This window comes from Squalius cephalus, assembly GCF_949319135.1.
Source record: "Squalius cephalus genome assembly, chromosome: 22".
Lineage (NCBI taxonomy): Eukaryota > Metazoa > Chordata > Actinopteri > Cypriniformes > Leuciscidae > Squalius > Squalius cephalus.
In genome coordinates, this window is record NC_137143.1 from 12127005 (window position 1) to 12148778 (window position 21774).

The 21774-nt window shown below is 38.3% G+C and overlaps 1 protein-coding gene across 1 annotated transcript in view; it reads right to left on the reverse strand.

Moving 5' to 3' along the window:
* The window catches only part of LOC307150354 (calcium/calmodulin-dependent protein kinase type IV), a 265657-nt gene extending 247774 nt beyond the window's left edge, over positions 1-17883 (reverse strand). Inside the window, exons 1-5 of the mRNA XM_079857518.1 lie at positions 16885-17883; positions 12609-12687; positions 12450-12512; positions 12230-12312; positions 561-633 (exon numbers count right to left, since the gene is read on the reverse strand). Coding sequence (XP_079713644.1) covers positions 561-633; positions 12230-12312; positions 12450-12512; positions 12609-12687; positions 16885-16991 — 405 coding nt within the window. The 5' untranslated portion in view covers positions 16992-17883. The remainder of the gene's footprint in view (positions 1-560; positions 634-12229; positions 12313-12449; positions 12513-12608; positions 12688-16884) is intronic.
* Positions 17884-21774: the final 3891 nt, after the last annotated feature.

Genomic DNA, 21774 nt, shown 5'->3' on the forward strand with positions numbered 1-21774 from the left:
TGGTTCTTGTCATTCTAGGGTTTATGGCTTTCTGTTGTCATGGAAACTAAGTGGTAAAATTGCATATAATTGTATGCCAAGATAGGCGGCCCAGATATACAAATACACATATAACAAACAAGAATACTACACACAATAAAATAGCATTAAAAGTTCAGCATTACAAGTATTTGTAAATCACTAAATCTTTTTTTAGTGCACGTATTTACAATTAAGCTTGTATTGAGCCAAGAATATTCCTTTAATGCTTCTGTATGTAAATGATCTTTGTTACAACTGGCTAACTCTCTCTATGTCAGCATAATCCTTACAATATTTTTTTTAGTGCGGGCTAAGTAGGTGAACAATAAACACGCATCAACCTGTAAGTTGGGCTGTAATATGTTAATGAGATCCTGGTTATAACATCAAAACCATGGAGATTTCTGAATGCATCATTTTTGCAGTTTTGTATTGTAAACATTAGAAGGCTAAACATCCACATTACCATTATTGTCTTTCACACATGAATGGAAAATGTCTGTAAATATCTTTATATCCTATGATTCATATGGTCTTACCGCCACAGCCTCCAGAATCTGTTTGATAACGTGAGCTGCATCTCGCTCGCTGTAGTAGCCCCTCTCCACAATCCTGAAACAACACACAGCTCATGTAGGACCATCTTAGAGACAAATTCAGCAAAAACAACAACAAAAATCACATAGCACATATATAGACTTTCGAAGGTTTTCAAATATGAATAGCTGATGTGTGTGTGTCTGGCAGCATTTAGTGCTCTGTTTAGTAGTGTGTAGATGTGTGTAGGCAAATACATCCTGTTCAAGCTCTGCACCAAACCTAACCTAACCCTAAACCCATTATTGGGAACTTGTTTTACTCAATTTCGTCTCACTGATAGGTAGAAGAGCACACAGAAAGCCCACTGAGCTATAAGAACCTGAGCTGGAAGGTGTTGATGATAAAGAAAGAATGAGATTCATGTGCTGGAGACCACCATAAAGGCCCTGATATCCTTCAAGCGAAATCGTACAATCTTATTGTATAGGTATAAGAATAAACGTGGCATGACTTTACTAGAGTGCCGAATTGCAGAGCTCGTGCAAACATATCCACGTTGCTATGATTATATGCTTTTTTATGCTTTCTTTAAAAAATGCTTGCTGTTCCCTTTCGAGGGAACTCACGATGCGTCAATGACGCTTTGGGAACGCTCCTGCGTGATTGCGTCTGAAGCACTTGTGTCAACTAGTCCAATGGTGAGAGTGGGCATCACGGGCGGGTGACGTCACGACCAGGAAAGGATAAAGCACATCCGGAATAGAACTGCACTAGCTTCTGTGCCTCAGCAAGCGCTCTGTGTTACATACTGTCTGTCTTATTTATTGTTGTCTGTCACTATATCAGTCACAAGCATAGATATTATGGCGAACAAAACAACCTTAGATCGTGTGTTCCTCCCTGCCCTCTTTCTTTAAGGGTGGGGATACACACAATGTATGTGTTGTTTGTTTGGAATGGAGCATGATCTTTCAGCGCTCGAGGGCACTGACTATGAGCATTGCGAGTTACTATCGCTTTACCCGCTCCGTTCCCGCTTGTCACTCTTTGAGGAGGGTGTTCAGGCTCGCGTTCCTCACAGTTTATTTAACGGATCTTCTATCGCCCTATAATCCATCGCGCTCTTTAAGATCACTAAATTCGAGGCTTTTGGTCATACCTAGGATATCCAGATCAACCAAAGGAGGGAGATCATTTTCACATTTAGCTCCAAAACTCTGGAATAGCCTTCCTGATACTGTTCGTTGCTCAGACTCGCTCTCCCAGTTTAAAACTAAATTAAAGACGCATCTCTTCAGCCAGGCATTTATATAATATTTTTAATCTTACAGTTAAATCCGGTCTCTAGTTCATAAACGCCAGAGGAGAACTGGCCCCCGACTGAGCCTGGGTTCTCCCAAGGTTTTTTTTTTCTCCATTAGGTCACCTGATGGAGTTTTTCGGTTCCTTGCCACTGTTGCCTTTGGCTTGCTCAGTTGGGGATACTTAATTTAAGGAATCAATCAACAATACTATTGATCAGCATTACCAAAAGTGGACGTTTTACACTAGAAACAAACACTGATGTACTATTTTATTTAATACTGTGAAGCTGCTTTGATACAATCTGTATTGTGAAAAGCGCTATATAAATAAAGTTGACTTGACTTGACAGTACCGGCCCCGTTGTTGCCAAGGCTGCATGGAAGCTGGTATTGTGGGGTTCGCAAATGGATCTCGTGGACAGTTGATGGACCCCATTGACTTCCATAGTATTTTTTTTCCTACTATGGAAGTCAATGGGGTCCATCAACTGTTTGGTTACAGACATTTTTCAAAATATCTTCTTTTGTGTTCAGCAGAAAAAAAGAAATTCATACAGGTTTGAAACAACTTGAGGGTGAGTAAATGATGACAGAATTTTCATTTTTGGGTGAACTATCCCTTTAATGCTCGGCATTACTCTCCAGGCCAGTTAGAAACTCTTGGCGCTGGTGGGTAAGGCTGGGCGGAGCAGCCTTAGCCATTAACAAACTCCTTGTACAGGACAGAGTGTCGTTTCCTGTGCTCCCCCTCAGAAAGATTGGGGACCGGAATGGCATTCTCAACAGAAGACTTTGAAGCAGAAGATGGATCTGAGGACCGTTTTTTCTGCGAAAAAGGCTTTGGCCAAGTTCCTGACGCCACTGGTGTCAGACCTCTGAGGGCAACCCCGACCGGGTGGAGCAGTGGCCTCAGGAGGCCGTTCTGCCAACCCCGCCACCCTTGGTGCCTTGCGGCGCAGCGGTCTCCATCGAGCATATGGCTCAGTGTCACCACGACTCTGTGTCAAACTCGCATCCTCTGAGGGGGGTTCAAAAACAGTCAGTTCGGTTGTTTCCTGCTAGTATGCTTCAGGTCACCGAAGTGGCTGTTACAATAACACCAGAGGCCAGTCTCGAGAGACTGGTACCCTTAGTAGATTTCTGACAGAGTGAAGAATCTGCCGAATATATCTCCATGGGTCCTGCAGATAATAGAGAGAGGTTACAGAATCCAGTTTCATTCTCCTCCACCTCGTTACAACGGGGTGCTACTCACGTTAGTAAATCCCGAGCAGGCTCTGGTAATGGAGCAAGAAGTAGAGTCTCTATTAGTGAAGGGAGCTATAGAGCAGGTGAACTCACCCGAGTATCAGGGTTGTACAGCGGAATCAGAACAGTTCGAGAAACTGTTGGGCCTCATGGCAGCAGTGTCCAATGTGATACTCTTTGGCCTACTGTACATGAGACCCATTGCAGTGGTGGCTCAGAACCAGAGGGTTCTCCCCAAGGGGAAACCCACTTCGTACGATCAAGATCACGCGGCGGTGTCTCCGCGCCTTGGTTATATGGAGGAAATACTGGTTCCTATCCCACATGAAGAAATTGGTGTTGAGACTCAATACCAAGAAGAGTGTGCTTTCTCCACTACAGAGAACCACTTTCCTTGGTGTGGTATGGGATTCAGTCACGATGCGAGCCACATTATCACCCGTTCTTGTAGCTGCTATCCTCACAGCCACAAAAGAATTGAAGCTCTTGTCAGTGTCTCAGCGCCTTGGTTATATGGAGGAAATACTGGTTCCTATCCCAGGGTCCGGTGTTGGGAGCTCTTTGCCATCGAGTTGCAATCTCAACAGATGCTTCCCTCACCGGTCGGGGAGCGGTAATGGAAGGCCGCTCAGCCCAGGGCCTGTGGAGGAGTCATCATCTTTCTTGGCACATAAACTGCCTGGAGCTGATGGCAGTCTTCAATGCGTTGAGACATTTCCTCGCAGACCTGAGGGACCATCATGTGCTTGTCCGTACAGACAACACATCGGTGGTCTCTTACATAAATCGGCAGGGGGTCTGCGTTCTCGTCCACTATGCAAACTGGCGCACCAGATTCTCTTGTGGTCCCTAGGGAAGCTACTCTCCCTGAAAGCAGTTTATTTACGGGGCATCAGAATGTAGGAGCTGACATCCTGTTGACGCAGGGAATGGAGGCTCCACACCGAGGTGGTGGAGCACATTTGGGGGGTTTATGGCCAGGCACAAGCGGATCTCTTCGCATCTCAGGATATGACGCACGGTCCACTTTGGTTCTCCCTCACACACCCAGCTCCCTTGGTGCTGGACGTTGTGGTATTGACATGGCCGAGGCTACGTCTGTACGACTTTCCCCGATTACTCTGCTCCCAGGAGTTCTGGAAAAGGTCCGCCGGGACGGAATAATTCTACTACTAGTAGAACCGTACTGGCCGAGCTGACAGGTTCTCAGACCTGGTGTCTCTCCTCAACAGCACTCCCTTGAAGATTCCAGTTAGGAGGGACCTTCGGTCTCAAGTGGAAGGGGTGACCCTTCACCCCAGCCCAGAGATTTGGAACCTGTGGGTTTGGCCCAACTCATTGACTTTGGTCTCTCAACTGAGGTTGTGGAGACCATACTTCACTCCAGAGCTCCCTCCACGAGGAAACTGTATGTATTAAGTGATGGGTTTTCACTACATATTGCGGATCTCGGACAGTGGGGCCCAGTTTACTGCCCGATTGGTACAGTGCCGGAGTTACTGCGGGTTCATTTTTCCACAGGGTTATCCCCTTCCACACTGAAGGTGTATGTGGCGGCCTTAGTGCCTACCATGTCCCTTTTGGTGGTATTTCCCTGAAAGGGGGAAACCTTTGGTCGTTTCCTCTGTGGTGCTTTTAGACCAGGACAGGAGTAAGCCTTATTATATATGTAGATATCCCTGTAGGATGTGGTATGTGGCAGGCTGGTCCTCTCTGCTCACATTCGTAAGGTTTTACACCTTCGACGTGGGCGTGTCCCCAGGTTCTCAGGTGCTCTTGTCTTAGTTGTGCAGTATTCACACAGACAGGCTCTGGTTCGTATGGCGTTTTGGTATCCTCGTTCCCAAAGCGTCATTGACGCATCGTGAGTTCCCTAGAAAGGGAACGTCTCAGGTTACGACTGTAACCCTAGTTCCCTGAGAAGGGAACGAGACGATGCGTCACTTTGCCAACTTCCTACATCCCTGTGATCGACTTGCTTCGGCCCTTTTCGAAGCTAGCGCAGTTCTATTTCGGATGTGCTTTATCCTTTCCTGGTCGTGACGTCACCCGCCCGTGACGCCCACTCTCGCCATTGGACTAGTTGACACAAGTGCTTCAGACGCAATTACGCAGGAGCGTTCCCAAAGCGTCATTGACGCATCGTCTCGTTCCCTTCTCAGGGAACTAGGGTTACAGTCATAACCTGAGACGTTTTTCTCAATTTTGTTTATTTTGTTAATGAGAGAGGAAAGCGCGCAGCACATATTTACATATTCATCTAACCATCGCTCTCAGCAGTGTGAGAGGCATCGGATGTTTGAGAACAGTATATCGCTGATCACGTCTTTCGAACTTCGTTTTTTCCTTAAATGAAGAACAAGACAGAACATCGCTGTAAGTATATCGGGGCCTTAAGATCTAAGGAGAGAAACTAGGCCCTCATCGTATCACCACATGGTAGATTACCTCTTAATACACTTTGAGCTTTGGGCTTGCTGGAGCTGTAGCCCCACCAAAAATTTAGAGGATAACAGAAGATAACAGACATATTGTCCTCTTGTAATCTGCTATTGGTGAGTAGATACCCTGATATTTTTGAAGATTCACTCACATTATAAACGTCAAATAATATAGATTTTAATATAAATTCTTGCACTTTGTTCGCCCTAGCTAGTCTGGTGATGAAAAAAATAAAGAGAAAAGGTTGTTTTAGATCTAAACATATAGATGAACGCATTAAACAAGCGTCTTTGACCGTTATTGCATCTCTTCTGCTTTTTCAGTTTCTCGCGCCATGTTTTAAAACTACGGTGACCGGGAGGCGACATGTTCGGTTCACTTATTTTTGTCGTGGCCACAACATATAAACTCGTGGGAACGTGATATTAAGTCGTGGGAACGCCATAATATCTCGTGGGAACGTCATATTAAGTCGTGGGAACGTGATTATAAGTCGTGGCCACGAGATCATTTTGTTGAGGTAACGACATCATTATGTCGTGGCCACGCGATGCAAAGTCGTAGCCTCGAGATCATATGTTGAGGGAATGATTATATTTTTCTCGTGGCCACGACTTCATATTTTGAGGGAACGACATCTATTTGTCGTGGCCACGAGTTATGTTGAGGGAGCCACAGCGGCCAATACTGTAACCGTATAGCATTGACTGGGCTACAGCAGAGATGGAGATGACAGAAGAAATAACATTTTACTTTAAATTAGGAATGTCATAAAAAGATATAGTGCGGTCTTTGGCATCCTTAAATTGGATGGGCTTTTTTGTCGCACTTTTGCACTGGCATGAAGTTGGTTTGACGTTGGACGTTCGATATTCGCATATTTAGGGACCGTCTCAAAATTACATGCGACATTGGCATAAACGTTTCTAACTTCAATAGCATTTGAAGACAATGATTTACAGTCATAAAACCAACTGTACATTGTTCACCCAGGTCTCATGTATGATGCACACCTTTTAGATTTTTGATATTTATGACAATAAACTGCTAAATCATATGCAAATTGCTATGTATTTCACTACTAAATGAATCACTAAAACAGAGATTCTAATTATTGGACAAAAAACTTCCTCACGTAATAACTTAGAATACTGTCTAACACTTGATGGCTGCTCTGTTAAGTCTTCGTCGTCGGTTAGGAACCTGGGTGTGCTCTTTGATACCAATCTTTCATTTGAAAGTCACGTGTCTAGTATCTGTAAAACCGCATTTTTCCATCTTAAAAATATATCTAAATTACGTCATCTGCTCTCACTAGCCCCGTTTACATGCACACTTTTTAGCTATTCTGATTGAGATCGTTCTGATTGACGGATTCCGGTTGACTGTTTACATGGGATGTTATCTAAACCGATCAGGTGTTTACATGTGCTGACGCTTCCAATCGAAATCATTTTGTGACATGCGCACACAGCTTGTCTGCCGGATCTGGAAGCTCATTATTTCCCACGTTTTCAATCCTGTCAAGATGGTGCATCACTTAATCGTCGCGTTAGTTGTACGTTAGGCATTAACCGCGTTTCCAATGTCGGGCCAGTGCGATCCAGGGCTTTAAACGGGCCTTGCCAGGCTAATAGCCTCGGGCCAGTAACGTTCGCACCGTGCCCAAAATATGCTGCGTTTCCACTGCGCAGTGGAGCCAGAAGCTCCACAGCGCTTCACTAAAACACGCCCGTAACACGCCTCTCTGGAACAACGTCACACTAACCCATCATTTCACCAATAAAATGGAAGTTTTATCAGAAAACTAATCAGAAAGAAATCACTGGAAACAGCGTGATCGCAAAACAAGAGCGACCGTTTGCTGGCATTTTTGTTGTTTAATTGAATATTTAAAACCCAAGAATAGATGTTTTACCACAGGTTTACAATAAAAAGCGATACATCATAATGAATTAATTTGTGTCAAAATTGCACATTAGTCACACAGAAATAAAGTGGTTTACCGTTTATGACGTTTGTGAATGTTCACAAAAGAAAGAGGACACACAATTATTCAGTCGCGTCTGTTTCTGTTTATTTGGTAGCCTAGTTACAGGACATTTACATCACATTTAGAAAGAATGATAATTTCTACAAATATGCCACCAGAAATTTGACCTGAGGAGCTTTAGCACTCTCTCCCAGAAGGATACAGTTATATTTAAAAGAGGATAGTCCAGTATAAAGAGATAAAATAAAAACAGGATTAAGATAACTTATGATTTGTCTGATTTCTTCAAGCGTTCATATTTACCATGTTTACTATGGTAATGGTTAGCGCGCATAGTTTTTTGCTTTATAAATATTCCTACCTTATACGGTGATCAGAATCCACAACGGATCACAAACAGAAGGCATAATGTTAGCTGACAGAATTATCTGGCGCAAAACCAGGCATGCGCAGAAAGACGTACACTCAAAGTAATCGGATCAGCTCGTTTACATGGTGTAATCTTTCGTTTGATCGGTTCATGAAAAGGTTTATTCCACCCCCTTCAATCCGACTGAAATTTCAATCGGTTTGAGCATTTTTATTCCGATTGAGGTGTTGACATGGAGCATTTTCATTCTGATTGGACTTTTAAACTGGTTATAATCGGAATACAATGCTACATGTAAACGGGGCTATTGACAAATGCGGAACAATTAGTTCATGCTTTCATGACATCAAGGCTAGATTATTGTAATGCTCTACTGGGTGGTTGCCCTGCACGCTTAATAAACAAACTACAGCTAGTTCAAAACGCAGCAGCTCGAGTTCTTACCAGAACCAGGAAGTATGACCATATTAGCCCAGTTCTGTCAAAACTGCACTGGCTCCCTATTAAACATCGCATCAATTTTAAAATATTGCTGATTACTTACAAAGCACTAAATGGTTTAGCTCCGCAGTACTTGAGCGAGCTCTTAACGCATTATACTCCTTCACGTCTATTGCGATCTCAAAATTCCGGCCAGTTGATAATACCTAGAATATCAAAATCGACTGCTGGCGGTAGATCCTTTTCCTATTTAGCACCAAAACTTTGGAACAGTCTTCCTAACATTGTCCGGGAAGCAGACACACTCTGTCAGTTCAAATCTAGATTAAAGACACATCTCTTTGACATAGCATTCACATAATACATTATAGACTTCTATAATTCAATATTAGGCTGCATAGATTAGGTCAGCTGGAACCGGGAACACTTCCCATAAATCCTGATGTACTTGTTACATCATGAGAAGAATGGCATCTACGCTAATTTTAGTGTCTTTGTTTATCCCAAGGTTTCCCCGCAGCCTGCCGGATCCAGGCCGTTTCCAGATCTGACGAAGGACCTTCGCCTGGACCCGATGTCAACGCAGTGCTGAAGTGCCAACTAGTCTCTCCCTATGGAGGATCCCTTTCCCACTCTACAGATAAAGCGTCGTCGGGAAAACTCAATTTGCGTATCTACCCCGAATTGATAAAATAAAATAAAATTCTCAATCAAAACTATAAGGAAACACCAGTAATTTGTTTAGGCTTGGTTTGTAGGGAATTCCAAACCTGCACACATATATTCAAACGCACATAACTATTGAACCCGTTCTTAATGCGCATCTGAACGCCATCAGCGTTTCTCACAGGCGTTTAAAGTCTGTGTAGAGAGAATGGTGTCGTCTTGGCGGCCCTAATTTAATAACAAATGATCGTTGCGACGGAAGCGAATCAATCAAAACCAACTTTAGCTGGAAAATAACTTTATTAAAGAACCGCTATAAAGCCAAAACAATCTTACGTTAAATTATACATTTATCTCTGTAAAGCTGCTTTGAGACAATCTACATTGTTAAAAGCGCTATATAAATGAAGATGACTTGACTTGACTTGACTACTGTCACATACCTGACACCTAGATGAACAATGTACAGTTGGTTTTATGACTGTAAGTCATTGTCTTCAAATGCTATTGAGCTTTAAATATGGTCATATTCTGTATATGATCACATACAGTAGTGCAATACATAGCAATATTTGCATATGATTTAACAGTTTATTGTCATAAACATCAAAAATATTAAAGGTGTGCATCATACATGAGACCTATATGTACAATGTACAGTTGGGTTTATGACTGTAAGTCACTGTCTTCAAATGCTATTGAGCTTTAAATATTGTCATATTCTGTATATGATCCCATACAGTAGTGAAATACATAGCAATATTTGCATATGATTTAGCAGTTTATTGTCATAAATATCAAAAATATTAAAGGTGTGTGCATCATACATGAGACCTATATGAACAATATACAGTTGGTTTTATGACTGTAAGTCATTGTCTTCAAATGATATTGAGCTTTAAATATTGTCATATTTTGTGTATGATCCCATACAGTAGTGAAATAGGCCTACATAGCAATATTTGCATATGATTTAGCAGTTTATTGTCATAAATATAAAAAATCTAAAAGGTGTGCATCATACATGAGACCTGGATGAACAGTGTACAGTTGGTTTTATGACTGTAAGTCATTGTCTTCAAATGCTATTGAAGTTAGAAACGTTTATGCCAATGTCGCATGTAATTTTGAGACGGTCCCTAAATATGCGTGCAACAAAAAAGTCCATTCTATTTAAGAATGCGCTTCATGTGTCTTTCACTTATAACGTACCCATGTCTTAATGCCAAAGACCGCACTATATCTTTATATGACATTCCCAATTTAAAGTAAAATGTTATTTCTTCTGTCATCTTCATCTCTGCTGTAGCCCAGTAGATGCTATGGTACGGTATACAGTATTGGCCGCTGTGGCTCCCTCAACTCGTGGCCACGACATAGATGTCGTTCCCTCAACATATGAAGTCGTGGCCAAGAGAAAAATATATCGTTCCCTCAACATATGATCTCGAGGCTACGACTTTGCATCGCGTGGCCACGACATAATGATGTCATTACCTCAACAAAATGATCTCGTGGCCACGACTTATAATCACGTTCCCACGACTTAATATGACGTTCCCACGAGATATTATGACGTTCCCACGACTTAATATCACGTTCCCACGAGTTTATGTTGTAGCCACGACAAAAATAAGTGAACCGAACATGTCCCCTCCCGGTCACCGTATGCTTGTCAAGTTAAAAGTTCAACTTTTGAAAACACGTCTCGACACCCGCGCTCTTTTCCATTTTGTTTGCGTTTTAAAAGCACAAGCTTAATTTGTCCTTAATTTAGCTTACTGCAGTTTTAAAGCCCTCACTATCTGTTATAACATATGCATGGACATAATAAATAGCTACACCTATAGGCTATATGTCTATGGGACTGTAAGTCGACAAGTTTCAATAAACCGTTATTGATTCAAAGAGCTGATAAGGTAATAATAAAGTGACTTGATTTGTGATATTAAAGTGTACTTTATTTGGGTTACAAATGTATTACGAGTGTCTTCAAAACACACAAGCCATATACCATAAGTGTATTATATTTGAGTAAAAAGTATATGTTCAGTAATACCTTATATATTAGTGTTCCAAATACTACAAATTGCACACTGTCTTCAATAACAAATGCACATTAATAAAAAAATATTACTTAGCTATAATTTGTACAATTTACTATTGAATACTATAATGTATTTTGAAAGTATACTTCAATGCATTGTTATAATGATAATTTTCAGCACAGTGAAAAATATACCTAAAATATATTTTTAAGTAAAGTGTAAATAAATACACTTTTATAAAAAAATGAACAGAATTTTCACTTCAAGTATATTTTTCTAAAATATATTTTTAGAAAATATACTAAAGTACAATTTTAAAGTGTAATAAAAGTTGTATTGTGAAAATAGGTAAAAGCATGATGCTTAAATACTTTTAATATGTTTAAAGATAGTACAAATTACTAAAGCAATTGGAAATAATTTTGGGGAATTGAAATGAAGCTGAAATAAAATAAAATAATACATATTAGATGGAAATCGTCTAATCGTCGAATAAATAGTCATAAGACCTGTGTTGTAAGATAATACACGAACACGACAATGAATCTTTAATAAATCCACAGGCAGGTAAATCCAAACAGAGAGAAAGGCTTTCAACACAGGTACACATGAACGAAACTTGACAACAATGAACAGATGCAGAGGAACTTAACGATTAACGATAACGACACACACCTGAACTAAATGATGAAATCAAGTCAATAACCATGACAAGTCCAAATGGTGTGAGACTGTGACATAAATAAGTTGAAGTACTAAATAACCAAAATTAAAGATAAATAAATCCTAAGTAGACATACAAAATTTGTAAAAATGTCAAATGCACGTTAAACTACTAAATGACTAAAACTAAAATGAAAATTAAAACTGAAAAATATCAAATTAAAAGCTAATTCAAAATATTAATATATTAATAGTTTATAGTTTATAATGTTTTCACTTTCATTGACTTTCATTATGTGGGCAAAAACAGTTAATACAATTTTTCTAAATATCTTCTTTTGTGCTCCAGTCAAACAGGTTTGGAATGACATGAGGGTGAATAAATTATGATTTTTTTTTATATTTGGGTGAACTATCCATTTAAGCTGACGAACGCACGTCATAAATCCTGTTTCACATTTGAATTGCCTCTATTTAATGGAGGACATAATACCTGTCAAAGAGCTCTCCACCTGTGACCAGCTCAAGGATGAGAAAGATCTCGGTCTCTGTCTCAAAAATTTCCTTCAAACGAATCTAAATGAAAACAAAGAACAGTCACATCAGATATTCTCAAGCCCATCCATATTCTCATGGAAAACAATGAATATGAAATATTTCATAACAATGTGAAGAGAATTTCACAATTCATTGCGGGGAACATAATATCTTACAATATTTGGATGAGACAGACGCAGCAGGACTCCAATCTCTGTCCTCACAATTTTCTTGTCAATCTAAGTTGATGACACAATGAAAATAACCTCAAACAGTCATTCTGGGATTTCAGGAAAAAATGTAATATGCTCCTATCAAATTACCAATCAACTTACAGTTTTCTTCAAGACCTTCACAGCATAAGGTTTCTCAGTCTGCTTCTCTTCACAGCGAAACACAACAGATGTGGCACCCCTGGTGATTAACACAAAGCAATCGTAATATACTCATAATTAAATAAGGATCTTAAATTTGATAAACATGCATCATAGAAAGTACCATACACAAACACATATCACAAAGTGACAGATAGGAAGATGCTAATAAAACCAAGAAGTACATACAAATACTCAACACACTGGATTCAGCTTTATGTACTAGCCTGAACATAATTAAATATGCCATGTATTATAAAATCACCTTCCCTCTCTAATGCATAAGCCCTTTTACATGGCTGTGTTATGTTATACAATACGTGTGTTATAACCATATATGGTCCTCATGTTGTCTCTCAGATCCTTTCTTTGCTTTTCATGGTCATTGAATGATTCAATCAGACGAGCACTCAAAGAGAAGGCCATCATTTCTCCATCTGCTGCCTTGTTGTTAATCGAACACTAACACATCAGTGTCTGACAAACAGTCTTCAGTTTAATCAGCAATAGACATCAAACTACTCAAGGTCATACAATGTGCAGGAATATGCGTACATTAAAAACATTTAATTCTGTCAAAACAAGCCCCATAGAAGTCCTTCTCTGAGCTGAATTTCATGCCAGGTCATACGGCTATGATGAAACACTGAAATCAGGTGACAGCATCAATTGCTCAACATTTTGCATCCCACATCCTGGGAGGTAATGATAACATTTTAAAATACTTGGTGACATTTGGAAAGGTTGGGTCTTTCCTTAACGTGCATTATAATTAGTTTACTACAGGGAGATCAAATTTTAGCTCAATTAGTTTAGAAACCACCTATCACAATGCCTATAGCAGTACAAAAACCTTAATTACAACACAAAACCTGAACACCTGCTCAAATATAGAGACGGGCAACACAAATGTTAACACTTATATTTTATGTTAATATAACCAACTGCAGGAATAACACTATTATAACAGCTCCACACAGTAAATGCACATTAAGTATAACAGACCAATAATTGGTTTAACCGATATTATTTTACCAATATTTAACAAACGGTAAATCAGTTATCTTTATTTACATAGCTGCCATTTATTCAAATGTATTCTTTATTCAGATTTTCAAGTTAGTTTTATTTCTGCCACAATGATAACTAATTATACAAAAACAAATCGGTCTAACCAACTATCAGTAACAACATCTAACAATGATATTTATAAATATGTTATGCTTTTTTATTGTTGCAGTCTGATGATTACTTATTGTGGTACAAAACAGAAATAAAATAATAAAAAAATTATGAAGGTAATATGATGTCATAAAGAATGCACAGGGTAAGATTTGTGAAAGTGTACATAAGATTGCAAGCGTAAATTAAATTTGCATGTGCAAGATAAGATTTGTAAAGGGGTAAATCGCCTTTCAAGTGTAAGAAAAAAATATTTGCAGCATTTTACTGTTATTCGTAAATTTAATTCATGTATTTTGAAACTGCAGCTTCGTGCTAACGCAAAATAAATAGGATCTGTATTCTTCTGACTTCCACAAATACGGCCAAAAGCACTGCAAGCCTGTGACCAGCAATTTGCACCCGAAACAACAGAGTCAGGAACTGCAAAACAGATTAATTGCGTAAAATCAAACTTTGTGCAAATGTCTAAATTACATGTTGTGTGCATGGGGCAAAAAAGTTCCCGAAATAACCCGATTTGCGTCTTTCTTTTACCTGCGCTTCCAGTTTTGGCATGATTCTCTCACTGGGTCTCATTCATGAAATGAATCTATACTGTTGGATCTCATCTCATTTGTGTAAATTGTGTGTAAAGTGGTTCTGGTGTAAATTTACGGATTCATTAAAATGTTCGTATTTTCCAAATATTTTATTTTAGTTGGTACGAAAGAAATCTACATCTGCTCCCAGCCACGCGTAAATAGTACGTTTAACATCCGAATATTTTGCTCATTAATAAGGCTGCATTTTAATTCACCTTAAATGTACACTATGTAATTTTTTTCGCCGCTAGGGGTCGCTAACCTCTTACAATAACAAAGGCGTAGTTTGATGACGCAACACTTGCTAAGAATTATGGATCTTGTCGTCAACGTCAAGCCGACCAATCTAATAATGTTTATGGATGAGTGAATACATCAATGTTTTATCATGACTGTGATATGAAGCAGGTCGGGATTGCTAAGAGACAGCTATCAGCTCCACACGCGACGCGAGTCCCGCGTATATAAAGGAATATGGACATTTCATTCTACCGAACTACACGCAAGTGCAGAATTACAACTCACAGGCCAGTTTATTAGACAAATTAAACTTGTGAGGTAATGCAGCGCTGTTTCACTTTGTCTAACATTACACTATCACACTAAACTGCATTTAAATGTCTTGAAATTTATGTTATTCTATGTTAGTTTGTATGAGACTAGCAGTAAGCTAGATCAACATTAGAATAACATACAGATCATATTCTAACATTTTATCATTGTTGAACTATATAACATTGATTAGTTTTATGTAAATTTGCTCACCTGTTTAAAAAAGTACATGTAGGAGCGGTCGAAGTCTCGTACGTGGAGCTCTCAGCATCTCGAAAACACCGCGCTGATATTGATTCTCGTTTTAGTTCTCCTTTTTTATCCAAAGTCTGCTTGCTATGGTCCATAATGTTTGAACGAAACAACAACAGCATGCAAATAGACATTCCAAACTAATGTTGTCCACGTCTGTCGCCTTGGTTACTATCAGAGGGCTCTGGTTGCTATGGTAGTACGAGCGGAAACCAGGGATAACGCGGATATGACGCCATTGACGGCGACAAAACGGAAATAAAGAAACGTGACGTGTCTTCGAATTACATTACAAATTTCTCCTGGTTTGAAAGTTGTTGGAAACATTTGGGATAATGTAAGCACACAACTAAAAAAAAATATATAACATAGATATAGTGATTTTTGCTATTTTTAAAGCAAAAAAGTTACATATTGTACCTTTAATCGGGTACATATTTACACAGCATTTCGAAAAAACATTATATATAGTAATTACATACGGTTTTTCTTTTTACTTTTATTATGAGAGCCAGTAATAGCATTTGCAAACGGAACACTTTAATCAAATAATTAATTGCTTTCAATAGGGCTGGGACTCTTTTCACTTCTGGGACTGTTCGATTAACAGATGAAACTCCATTAACTGCATCTGTAATATGCTGCCAAGCTTCCTTTTTTTTAGGACCTGATACACCACTATGTACGCTTGAAAATAAAATGTGGCGTTTTGAATGAACTTATGATAATAAAACTTCAATTTCTGCATCTGAGAAATTTCTCTTTTTCATTCGCTTTTGAGAAGACATGTTGAAATCCTTCATTTGGTGTCATAATATGATGCCCATATATAGTTGTCAGTCGGATTTAATGGGCGGGGTTTATGGTAATTGAGAATGAGCGTGCACGCGCGTCCCATTTACAACTGATTGGAATTAATTAACACACACACATTTCACTATCACATCTGATGTTTACGAAGTATTTGTGAATCAGGAGAAGAGTTTTCGGGAAGGTCTCTTTACACGCAAATCACTCACATATTTACTCGTATATTTACGAATGTTTCATGAATGAGACCCAATGAGTTTTGCAAGCACAAGAGGAGGGCGGGTCCACCTTCTTCATGTAGCCAATCAAATGAGCTTCTCGCTGACTTTTTATTTACTCTTATCTGATTGGTTCAACAAACACGCCAGTCACCAGAAAATATTTGTGCGAAAAAAACGTGCCAAAAGTGTAAGCGCGGAAAAATTTAAGTCAGAAGAATACAGATCCTATTTATTTTGAGTTAGCAGGAAGCTGCAGTTTCACAATACATGCATTACACTAAGGAATAACAGTAAAATGCTGCAAATATTTTTTTCTTACAGCTGAAAAGCGATTTACACCTTAACAAATCTTCTCTTGCGCATGCAAATTTAATTTACGCTTGCAATCGTATGTACACTTTCACAAATCTTACCCGGCGCATGCGATTCTTTATGACATCAGATTACCTTCATAAATATTGGTTCTGCATATCGGTTAATTTGTATCACTATAGACAAAAAACAAAATAGGTCGACAAGTAATTAAGTAAAAAAAAAAATAAAAAAAATCATGTGTACACGGTGTGAACGTATAGGCCTATGTATTTTCAATATAATATCAAAACCAATGTTAACTGGATGAAGTAATGTACTCACCTGCCTAATTCTGGGCCCATGTTATAGAAATCCTCCACTGTCGCATCTCGGCGCGATCCATCGACCCAATATTCCACCGTGCACGCGCCGGACCGAGAGGTGGGCATGATGGACTCTCCGAAGACTGTTCTTCTGTTATTGTGAATACAACTAATCCCTTAGATCAGGGAAGCCCAGGGAACCTCGATCAGTTTCACATCTGGGAGTCAGCTTAAGCTGTAAATGTTTGTTATGTTTATAAATCTGCTGTTTCAAGTGATCAGTGATTTACAATGTTCAGGTTTCCATTTCCGTCTGAGTGCGCGTATTAAAAGTCAGTCCAGACACTGAAGCATCACTGCTGGCTGGAGTTGATCTCCAAATCAGGTCTATTTAAATTTATCTATAAATGTATCCTACAACAAGATATAGCCTATATGGTTTTTTTACGCGGTTTTCTAAAATATTGATCAAAACAATACAAAGGCTGTTTTCAAAGTGGGTCTTCAGCTTCCATAGGGCCTCATTGATCCCATTCCCATATCTCCCACGACACACAACATTCAAGAAAACATCATAATCCTGCGATTCCCGATGTCACAAGCGACAGGATGATGAACGATTCCTTGCTTTGCTCCTCGCCAGAATGAAAAACAAACAGTCTTATTTCTCAGATGGTTCTCAAAAAGCAGATGGATATTGTGACTTAGCTGGATGAAGATGAAGTAAATGTCGTTTCTAATGTAAATATCAGACTACTGTTTGCGCTGGTAGCCTAAGGGTGGAGAAAGGGAGGGGGTCTGCCACACGCTAAACCGCGCGCGCACACACACATACAGTCACATACACACGCCCTCTCAGCCTCACTCCAAGTCCGTGGCATTTACTGTGGGCTGCAAATGGGAAGCTGAAAATTCAATCAAAATAACGAATGTGCTTCTGATATCATTATGGTTGGAAATGTATTCTTATTAACGATTGTCGAACGTGCATTACACCTACAGTTATTCCTGCACTAACGCCACAACACCGCTATTGAATCTATACCAGTGTAGTCGATTCCCGAGTTATTTTATGAGAGATTAGTGTATATGGGTCATTCTAAGAAAATGGTGGCTTTTTGAACAGACAACTTTTAAAAAATGTATTTTTTTATACCAAAACTTATAGTTAGCCTCTTAATATGATAAATCAACTTAAATGACAGCTTAATGTATTTTGATATTTTTATTACATTACATTAAAAAGTATGCTTGTGCTACCTTTTTGTCACTGGTGCTACCTATATTTTAGATGACAATTCAGGCTTTCTAGAATGTAATTTGACTATTTAATTTGCATACATAATCAAAGACAGAAAAAGTTAATGTAATATTAAGAAATTGTCTTGATTAGTAATAATTTACTTTAAACAGGTATGTGTAAAGTTCAGTTGTGTGACATTTTTCTATTTCTACCATTGTGTTTTTTGTTGTAACATTAGACATAGTTGAGGTTGAGTGATCAAAATTTAATGATCATATCCTTAAAATGCTTACTAATGAATGCTGCAACAGTTAGGTAGATACAAAAAAACATATTCTATGAAACTGGGCAACTCTGATGCCAGAACACCAATATGCCATGCAGTAACACCAGTGACGCAATGTAACACCAGTGACGCAGTGTGAAATCAATGACATTTATCAATTTATTAGTAATATTTTACATCACAAATAATTTCAGATTTCATAAAATGTGTTAATTTAATGTGAACAATAAAATTAAGGTTATTGGTCAGATTAAGACCGAAAGATGAAGCCTACTGACTAAAATGTGTCTTTCGTAACACAACATTGTCATACAAACATATAAAACATATAACATAAAACATATAAAACAACCCCCTGTTTGGCTTTGTCTGCTTTGTACTTTGCTCTTAGATCCCCCAAGAGAGCATAATGGAAGTTTAGAGTTCTTTTAATTAATGAAGAGGCAGGGCAGTCTTGTATAGTGCTTCTCGTCTTCGTTCTTGGACTTTCAAGGTCTTGATTTTTACCCTGCAAATGGTGGCAACGTTTCTTCTATTTGTGGTATAGTCTTTTGTGCTTTTCTAACTTCTCTTGCAACTCCTGACATTTTCTTCAGCCAATCTGTGCTTCTCTCCTGCGCCCTTGGATTAGTTGTCTGTAAAGCATAAATATGTAATATATAATTGTATTAGATTTCCAATGCGAGATGCGTGCAACATAATATAACCATAAAATCTTTCTCTATTTATGTCATGCCTATACACAAAACTATGCAGCTTGTTAAAACAGTATATATGAATTCTCGTGCCATGTGACAAATATTGTGTAGGCCTACTTAAAGGGATAGTTCACCCAAATTACAAAATTACATATTGGTTTCCTTACTGTGTAAGCAGTCTATGGAGAAGGTATGTCTCATGCTTTGGTTTTGTGCCACAAATGCTAAAAAGTTAGAATTTGAAACAGTGGCCAGGTAAACAAACTGTCTACACTGTCTTTCCTGCTCTCAATCTCTCTCTGTGTTATGCCTGTCTGACCCGCCATTTCCTTTGTTCCTGTCTTTTTTCCCTTTCTGTGAGATCCTTCACTCGCTTTCTTTTTTGACTCTCTAAATCCTTTAAGTAAGTCTGGTGTTTCTGTTTAAGGTAGGCTACTCTGCCGTCTGGGTCAGCATCCCTGCGCTGTATAATTTCGCCATATCTGTAAAAAAGACATATGTGTTTACAATATTGAAACAGTAATAAAATGCTAATACGTCTTTATTAATATAATTGTTGAGGCTTTTATGAAACCTTATGCTGAGAAAAAAGTTAGTGGTGTTACAGTATATGGTGCGATAACACCAGTGACAAATCTGCTGACAAGATGGCATATCTAAGATGGCGGCCACAGTAGCTCAAACCACACTTCTTAAATTGTAAATAAATCACTTAATCATGCAATTTGAACAATTATTTTAATCAAATTTTCTTTCCCCTTACTATAAACTGTAGAACACCAGCGACACACCTTAAGTCCTCGCATGAAATTGTCAAATTATTTATCAAATTGCTAAAAGATAAAGAGAGAGTGCACACTCACCATGTCCTTTTCAAAACAGCCCCGCCTCCAATGAACCTTTGACCCAGGAAGAAGTTGGCAAGAATTTAGCATTTTTTTCAAAGAGGTGGTTTTTATAAATTTTAACACCAGTGACATGAAATTGAGGGACAGCTATTCCCTGTAAATTATTTATAATATTTAGTTGATATTTTAGTTTTTTAAGTTAATTTAAAGGGGGAGGAAAATATTTTTTAACTAAACCTAACAATTAACTTTTAACTAACAAAAAATGTCACTAAACCACAAAAGCCAATTTCATGGTACTGACCGTGTTCTACAATATATAAAAAAATGGTTTGCAATATAACTGTCTTACATTATGTTTTATTAGCAATAAAACACTTCAATATACTACATATATTTTGTGTTATTATCTGACACTTTTAAGAGTTTTTCCTGGTGGTTAAGGTACGGGAAGCTACCATTTTCGTAGAATAACCCATTTAATTTCAGAACGAATGACTCGTATTAACCTGTTCTTTCCAGTGATTACAACAGAATCATTATGAACCAGAATTGTTAAGAGGAGTCCCATACAAATTTCTTACTGATCCTATCAGTATCACTTTTAAATCGTCACAACAGTTAAAATCATTTCCCATGATAATTTTTTTTATTTTATTTTTATTTTTATATAATTAGTCATGTAGAAACAACATGGCAATGTCAGTACATCTTTGCATTAGAATATACAAAAACAGGTGCATGAAATAAATAAAAATACAACATGAATAATAATAATAATAATAATAATAATAATGGATAGTAATAATAAAATAGATTAAAAAAAATAGAAAAATGTTGTAAATCATATTCTATAATGAAAAAAGGAAAAAATATGTATTGCATTTTTCTTTTTAATCACATTGAGGGCTTTTATTTAAGAAAAGTAGTGATAACCCTGCGGCAAGTGTCAAAATGATTGATGGCTTCCGATTGTCATTGACCTTTTCCGGTTGACCATCCGGTCTATATTGTTATGGATTGACCTATTGACCCTTCCTATCCCTCGATCATGTGGTTTTGACAGTTAGTTTTGACCTATTGACCCTTCCTATCCATCGATCATATGTTTTTGACAGGTTGTCCTTCCGGTGTCTATCCGGCGTATGTTGTTATGGTTAGCCCTATGACCTAGCTATTCTTTGATCATGTGTTTTTGACAGAAGCTTTTGTCTTTTAACCTTTTTTAGCCCTAGATCATGTGGTAGCTGATGGTTTTGAAGGCACTGTTATATATAGGATATGTGTGTCAGCATTTCCTCCGCATTCCAGGGTCCATTGTGGGCCTTGTGGAAAGTGAGAAGAAAAAGACTGTTTTTCCTGAATGCCTCACCAGCCAGTGTAGTGTGCCTGTGTGTGTGTGTGTGTGTGTGTGTGTGTGTGTGTGTGTGTGTGTGTGTGTGTGTACGTGTGTCTGTGACAGGTTCCGGTAAATTAGCGTGTCGCCATCTTTCTGAATTTATTTCAAAGCATAATCGTAAAAGTTTAAATATGATCTTTTAAAATTAAAAGACTGTTTAAATAAAATCTTTAAAGTTTGAATACATTCATATCTTCTATTTATCTTTTAGAAGACTTATGTATGATATAAATGATTTTGCTTAAATTTAACCCATTGTATTATTTTTACTAAACAATGTCTGTTCAAAAAACTTTAGATTGTAGAAAAACTGTACTTAGTCGTCTTAAATCTCATTTATATGAAAAGATTCAATCGGCATTTTTTGTCCATGCGGGGTTTCAGTTTTTATGGTGGGGGCTTTCCATAGCTATAATGAATTTTGTACCGTACACC